Raw genomic sequence first — 7,500 nt, 5'->3', positions numbered from 1 at the left:
CTTGTTTTTCCAGCAAATTTGTGAGTGAATGAAACAGTGTCAGTAATCAGTGAGTTGTTACAGAGAGAGAGAGAGAGAGAGAGAGAGAGAGAGGTGTGGTACCGTGCGTGTGAAAAATATATCACTCTGGTTTTCGAGCAAATTTGTGAGTGAATGAAACGGTGCGAGTGATGAGTTGAGTTGTTAGTGGTGAGTCAGCAAGGAATTTTGAAAGGTAGATTAACCCCCTCAAGACTGGAACGCTTTTTCATCACGAATTGTTGGTGTAATTAGACCATTTTATTGACACTAGGAAGCGCCTATGGGGGTTAGAAGACTACTGGCCAGAGTCTTCACTATTTTAATCCCCACATAAGTTTCTAAAGCTGTTTGAAATCACCAAATAGTCACCAGAATAAATATGAAAGCGTGTCATGGTACTGAAGGGGTTAAAGGCCATGACACAAACTGATATTTGGTGATGATGGATGGCACTAGATAGGCCGTGATTCCTACAGAGAGTGCCACGTGTAGGCCTAAAGGCTTCCTAAAAACAACCCTGTATTCGTATGTTTTGTGTTGTTAGATTGTTATGTTGCTGTTATGTTCTTATCAACGAACTCAGAGGAAGAACAAACGAACGCAGACATTTTACCCCACACCAAGAGAGAGAGAGAGAGAGAGAGAGAGAGAGAGAAATATCTTCGCTCTTCTACGTTTATTTTTCTCTGTCCAGTGTTTACGTGCATCGATCGGCTATTGGACACACACACACACACACACACACACACACACACACACACACAGAGACAGAGAGAGAGAGAGAGAGAGAGAGAGAGAGAGAGAGAGAGAGAGAGAAGGGGCCTCTCTTTGGTTGGTAGATGGGGGAAACAAGGAGAGAAGAGGGTACTTCGGGGAGGAAAGAGGAGGAGGAGGAGAAGGAGGAGGAAGGAGAGGAGGAGGACGAGGAGGAGGAGGAGGAAGGGGAGCAACACAATGAGAAAGACAAAAGATCTACGAGCGAGGAAACTGAGTAATCGATGACAAAAAATTAGTGTGTGTGTGTGTGTGTGTGTGTGTGTGTGTGTGTGTGTGTGTGTGTGTGTGTGTGTGTGTGTGTGTGTGTGTGTGTGTGTGTGTTTGAAATGGAATCACTTTGTATTACAACTCACTTTATCTTAAAACTACTTCTTCTCCTCTTCCTCCTCCTCTCCTCCTCCTCCTCCTCCTCCTCCTCCTCCTCCTCCTCCTCCTCCTCCTCTTCTTCCTCCTCCTCCTCGTCCTCCTTCTCCTTCTCCTTCTCCTCCTTCTTTTCATTCACCTCCTCTTCATCCTCATCCTTGACAATGAGTTTGATCGATGGTCAAGAGTGTGTGTGTGAGGCGTGTGTTATCTCTCTCTCTCTCTCTCTCTCTCTCTCTCTCTCTCTCTCTCTCTCTCTCTCTCTCTCTCTCTCTCTCTCTCTCTCTCTCTCTCAGAACTTCATAGGCACGTTTCAAACATTTTTCTACTTATAAGTAAAAATATCCTCCTTTTATTTTTATTTTCCTTTTGTTTCTCCATCTTCTTTTTCCATATGTTCTTCCTTCCTCTTCCATCCATCCCTCCCTCCATCCCTCCCTTCCTATCTTTAGTTCTTTCTCTTCCTTTCTCCCTTGTAATCATCACCCGAGGTTCTTCTCAGTGTCCTTAACTGGGAAAAAATCCTTCTTTTTTTTGCGAAGTGTAACACGGATGATGAGGAGAGGAGGAGGGAGAGTTGGCTGAATGTCTGGCGCGTGTTTTAGTGATCCTCCTCTTCTTTCTCTTGTAGTGGTGGTGGTAGTGGTGGAGGTAGTAGTGGTGGTGGTGGTGGTAGTGGTAGAAGAAGTAAAAGGAAAAATCTAAGTAATGGAGTGGTGATAGTAGTAGTAATAGTAATAGTAGTAACAGTAGTAGTAGTAGTAGTAGTAGTAGTAGTAGTAGTAATAGTAGTAGTAGTAGTAGTAGTAGTAGTAGTAGCAGTGGTAGTACTAGTATCACCACCACCACAGCCACCACCACCACCACCACGACCACCACTAGTAACAAAAAGACAGTACTCTGAGGCGTGGCACCGTTGACCGCAGAGTTAGTGAACCACGGCAACGCATCCCCGTAGACTTCACCACGCTAAGTGTAGTGGGTCGCCTCGCTCCGCCTCGCCTCGCCTCGCTTCTCCAGTCCGCTTTAAAAAAAATACAAATAAAACAAATAAAAAAGGAAAAGAAAACGTAGGTGTTGTTCTAAGTTTAATTGCAGTTTTTCTTCTTTTCGTCCACTTGAGATGATTAACCTTTCTTTCCTTCGTTTCCTCTCTCCATCAGTTTGTCTTCTCTCTCTCTCTCTCTCTCTCTCTCTCTTTATTATTCAGGGCGTGTGGGTGTCCCTGTAAGGCTACAAAGGGTGCAGTAAAGGGCAAAGATACCGTAGGTGTTTATGGGAAGAGAGAGAGAGAGAGAGAGAGAGAGAGAGAGAGTGAGAGTGAGAGTGAGAGAGAGAGTTGATTTGCCATTTTATTTTTTGTATTCCTGTTTTGTTGTTATTTTTATTCATGTGTTTATTGTCACATGAATTAATTTATGTTGTTGTTGTTGTGATTCTTTAATAATTTTGTTGTTGTTGTTGTTCCAGGTTGTGAGTTCAAGATGGCGAACCAGCGACACCTTATCCTGCTTAGCTTATTAGCAGTGCAAGGTAAGGATTTTTATTATCTTTTCTTATCTAATCTCTCTCTCTCTCTCTCTCTCTCTCTCTCTCTCTCTCTCTCTCTCTCTCTCTCTCTCTCTCTCTCTCTCTCTCTGATATTCTGATTCTAATATCATATCTTGGTTTTCTTTTTTATTTTAGTGACTTTATTTCGACCTCCCTTTCCAAACTCTTCTTAATCTTCCTCCTCCTCCTCCTCCTCCTCCTCCTCCTCTTCCTCTTCCTCTTCCTCCTCCTCCTCCTCCTCCTCCTCCTCCACTCTTCTTTATTCTGACTTCTATACTTCAATTCTTAACTCTAGTGACAAAATATATCTTTATCCTCCTCCTCCTCCTTCTCTTCTCTTCCTCTTCCTCTTCCTCTTCCTCTTCCTCTTCCTCCTCCTCCTCCTCTCTCGTCTTCCTCCTGCTCCTTATCACCGTAGTCTTCATATCTTGATTTTAATCCTAATGACGTAGACTCACATATCGCTACCACCACCACCACCACCACCACCACCACCACCACCACTACCATCATCATCATCAGTCTATAGGAGAGCACGGATGGACAAAAGCTTTCCTCTCCCCTCCCTTCCTCCATTCCTTCACCCCTTCCCCCCTCCCTTCCCTCAGCCTCCTTCACTCATCTCCGTCTTCAAGAGCTATTGTAAGAGGAGGGAGTGAAGGGGAGGGGAGGAGGTCACGGTTTTTGGGGGTGGGGAGCGGTTGAGGTCAATAAAAGAGGTGTGACAGACAGACAGACACACAGACACATAGACAGACACACACACAGACAGAAGGACAGATAGGCAAACAGACAGACAATACTATTTTTATTTCGTCCACGTTTTTAAAGAAGAGTGTAGGTTGAAAGAGGAGGAGGAGGAGGAGGAGGAGGAGGAGGAGGAGGAGGAGGAGGAAACACCGAATTATAGTATAGGGAGAAATTTTTTTATATTAAGAGAGAGAGAGAGAGAGAGAGAGAGAGAGAGAGAGAGAGAGAGAGAGGGAGGGAGGAGGGAGGAGGAGGATGTGGTAAATTAAAGGAACTACAAAACAAAAGCAAAAAACTAGAGTAGATGAGAGAGAGAGAGAGAGAGAGAGAGAGAGAGAGAGAGAGAGAGAGAGAGAGAGAGAGAGAGGGGATGAGTGTGTGAGTGCATGAGTGTTGGTGAAGAGCTTCGTTAGAGTCCAATTATCAAATTAACTAATGACGTGTTGGGAGAGGGAGAGAGAGAGAGAGAGAGAGAGAGGAGGAGGGGAGAGGAAGGGAGGAGAGTGAGAACGAGGAACTGAATGGATGAGAAGGAGGAGGAGGAGGAGGAGGAGGAGGAGGAGGAGGAGGAGAGAGGGATAATGAGAAACAGGAAGGGAAGGGAAGATTAGAATAGGCAAATGAGGGAAGGAAGAGGAAGAAGAAATGGGAAGGCGACAAATGAGAAGAGAAAGGAGGAAGAGAAAAGCAGAGTCAGGAATGAAGGGGAAAGAAGGTATGGAAGGAGAGAGAGAGAGAGAGAGAGAGAGAGAGAGAGAGAGAGAGAGAGAGAGAGAGAGAGAGAAATTATACCCGGTAGCTGATAATTGATCGAGTCTCACCTGGCTACTCAACATCCTCCTCTTCCTCTTCCTCTTCTTCTTCTTCTTCCTCTTCCTCCTCTTCCTCTTCTTCATCTTAGGATATTGTGTGGCGAGAGATGAATCGCTTTTCACTGTGAAGAGTTTGACCTCCTCCTCCTCCTCCTCCTCCTCCTCCTCCTCCTCCTCCTCCTCCTACTGTACTATGCCGTCTCATCCCCAAGTAGTCAGAATTAGTTTTTTGTTCTTGGTTCCCTCCTTCCTTCCTTCCCTCCTTCCTTCCTTCCTTCCTTCTTTTTTCTTTCTTTCCTTCTCGTTATCATCCGTATTTTGCTATCCTGTCTTATCCTTTCCTTATTCGTCTTTTTCTTACTTCCTCCACTCTCTCTCTCTCTCTCTCTCTCTCTCTCTCTCTCTCTCTCTCTCTCTCTCTCTCTCTCTCTCTCTCTCTCTCTCTCTCTCTGTTGTCTTCGCTTTTACCGATGCATTTGGAGAGAGAGAGAGAGAGAGAGAGAGAGAGAGAGAGAGAGAGAGGGGTTAAGAATGCTGACAAGGCTTCCTGTCCCTCCCCTCCCTCCCCCACCCCTCCCTCTGTCCTCCAAAACACAAAATAATAATAGAAAAAATCTTTCGATCCACGGGACACAAGAGGCGGAGAAAGAAAGACTTGTGCACCCCTGCCTTTCTGAATAATAATGACCACTAAGCGTGTGACACAGAAGGGCGAGTGTTGGTCACCCTCGCCCCTTCGGGAGGCTGCGGTGCGTGTGTCAGCCTGTGGTGTGGATCCTGTGGGGGTGGCTGGGGCTGGGTGGGTGTCTCAGGAGGAAGGTTGCAGGCTGTTCAGTCCCTCATGACCTGATCGTTGGTAATACTGTAGTGGTTGCCTACGTTTCCATCCCACAGCCGTTTTGCTTTTTTTTTTTTTATTAAAGGAGAAAACCAGCTAAGGGCAACAAAAATATTAAAAAAAAAGGCCCACGTACTTGCCAGCCCCCTTGCCGGTCTGATAGCATTAGCCAAAGGACAGGGACAAATGTCTTGAAATCTCTCTCTTAAATGAAGTCAAGTCATAGGAAGTTGGAAATGCAGAAGCAGGCAGGAAGTTCCAGAGTATGCGTTTGTAGTCTTTGTGTCTTTTGAGAGATCATTTTTTCCTCCTCGTGGTGTGATCATTACTAATACCATAATTGTCTTTTTTTTTTTTTTCTTCTTCGATGCTTCGACTCTTTGTATTTTGGCGTTTACATTTATATGTTCAAGATTTTTACAGAATCGAGTCAACTTTGAGCTTCGTGGTTTCATTTTAATTTATTACCTTTTTTTCCTCACTCCTTTACTGTTGATACACACACACACACACACACACACACACACACACACACACACACACACACACACAGGTTTGAATTTGGAGCACAGAATGTTTAGGCTACCTGTTAAAGTCCCTAGTTGTATTAACCTATAAAAATCCCATAAAATGACATGTTGCTTTACTAATAGGTAGAAATAAGGGTAGGAAGTCTGCTTTATATTATTCTCTCGGCAGAAATTTACAAACCAGTATTCTTCTCACTCCCTGTCTTCTTTTGACTTGCTTCTGTGTTCAAGTAATAAGACACTTACCATAGACGGTGAAGGATGGTTGTCATGTAATCAGAGCAAGCTAATGGTTTGTGTGTTGGTCAAAAAACAAAACCCTGAAGCAATGTACAGTGCACGCCTCCCAGTAAACATGAGTAGGCAGTAGCAGGTCAGAGTGTTGTTCCCCTCTGACGCGCTCACCAATCTATAGAACTATGGCCTTATTCTGAAACTCTTTGTTCTCTCACCATCACTACTTTCCAAAGGCTTTAGTTAAAGAAAGTCGTATTTTTAAGAGTATTTTTTATGGTTTTGGTGATGGATTGGCGAGATTTCTAGTTTATCATGAGAAGGAACTGTCTTGAAAATCTTGTTGGTTGTCTCTGTGGCCTTGGAAAGTTTTCGTGGTGAGAGAGCAAGGCGATTCTGAATATCTCTAGTGATCGTGAACTGAGTATAGCTGAAGTTGGACAGATTTCTAAGATGGTTTTTACAGTTGTAGTGAAAGGTTAACGAGATTCCTACATTCGAACTTTATCAATTATCTGTAATCTTAGGAAAAGTTCTTGTAAGAATCAAAGCGTTTCATAATAATGCATCTATAAGTTTCATCTTGTTTAGAGCGAGTGACGATAATCTGCCAGCTTAGCCCCATGTTATCACTGTCACTTCCCACACACCACCTGCTCTACTTAACACTTAGCACTCCTGAAACCCAACCCGTGTTTAGAGGAGCCACCTGCCTCACGTCGATACTCTGGACCACGTGTGTGACGGTGTGACGTGACATATCTGGACCTAAGGACTTCCACCCTCCCTCCCTCCCTCCCATCCTCTCTCCTTCTCATTCCCGCCTTCCCTCACCTTCTCTCCCCTTGATGAAATCTGAGAAGAGGAGGGGGAAGCTGCGGTGGGTCGGGAATAGTGATAGCAGCAGCAGCCACAGGGGTCAGTCTTTCGCTACGACTTGTGACGGCCGCTACGTACCTCATTCAGTCACTCCGTCAGTGTAGACAGAGTAAATAACTAATATACTAATAAAATGTGGCAAATAAGGAAAAGATGATAAGAGAGGCTGGTGTTCGGTGTTTAAGTCAGAACTTGCTATAAAAACGTGAGCTTTCGAGGACTGAGAGGAAAATAGGTGATCTGTTCGTTAAATGTGAAAAAAAAAACGTCCTAGAATCAGTCATTGTCAATCAGTCAGTCAGTCATTGCGTCAGCCATGGCCTTCTTTATCCATGTGATGATAATACTCGCTTGTAAGTGAAAGTAATTACTGGTTCATCTCTGCCCGCCAAATATTTTTCCCTCCCCATGACATATACTGCTCTCTCTCTCTCTCTCTCTCTCTCTCTCTCAACATACCCATAACAACATGATGATAATGAGTCACAACAATGGTAACAATAACAAGCAATGGAGACTGCAATTCCAGTAGGCCTTTTTTTCTACAATAGTTTTTTGTCCTTGGCAGTTCTCCCTCTTGCATAAAAAGCACTCCCCTAATAACTGACAACCGTGTGCTGGTGCTTGCTGTTGCAGTGAGCCTGGCCCAGGAACCAAGACTCGTCATCCAGCCAAACAGCATCCTGAAGGCGGTAGGGGACGGCGCCTACGTGTCATGCATGGCCCAGGTGGACGACGCCGACCT

The 7,500-nt window shown here is 44.6% G+C and overlaps 1 protein-coding gene across 11 annotated transcripts in view; it reads left to right on the top strand.

The window, feature by feature from the left end:
• The window catches only part of LOC123510228 (fasciclin-2-like), a 69,336-nt gene that overhangs the window by 18,355 nt on the left and 43,481 nt on the right, over positions 1–7,500 (top strand). For all 11 annotated transcript variants that reach the window (XM_045265189.1, XM_045265188.1, XM_045265187.1 and 8 more), the window contains exons 2-3: positions 2,632–2,694; positions 7,392–7,500. The exon at positions 7,392–7,500 is cut by the window's right edge and continues 63 nt beyond it. In XM_045265189.1, coding sequence (XP_045121124.1) covers positions 2,632–2,694; positions 7,392–7,500 — 172 coding nt within the window. The remainder of the gene's footprint in view (positions 1–2,631; positions 2,695–7,391) is intronic.

The sequence above is a fragment of the Portunus trituberculatus genome, chromosome 28, assembly GCF_017591435.1.
Source record: "Portunus trituberculatus isolate SZX2019 chromosome 28, ASM1759143v1, whole genome shotgun sequence".
NCBI lineage: Eukaryota > Metazoa > Arthropoda > Malacostraca > Decapoda > Portunidae > Portunus > Portunus trituberculatus.
The sequence above is the reverse complement of the archived record's forward strand: the minus strand, read 5'-3'. Positions and strand labels throughout refer to the sequence as shown.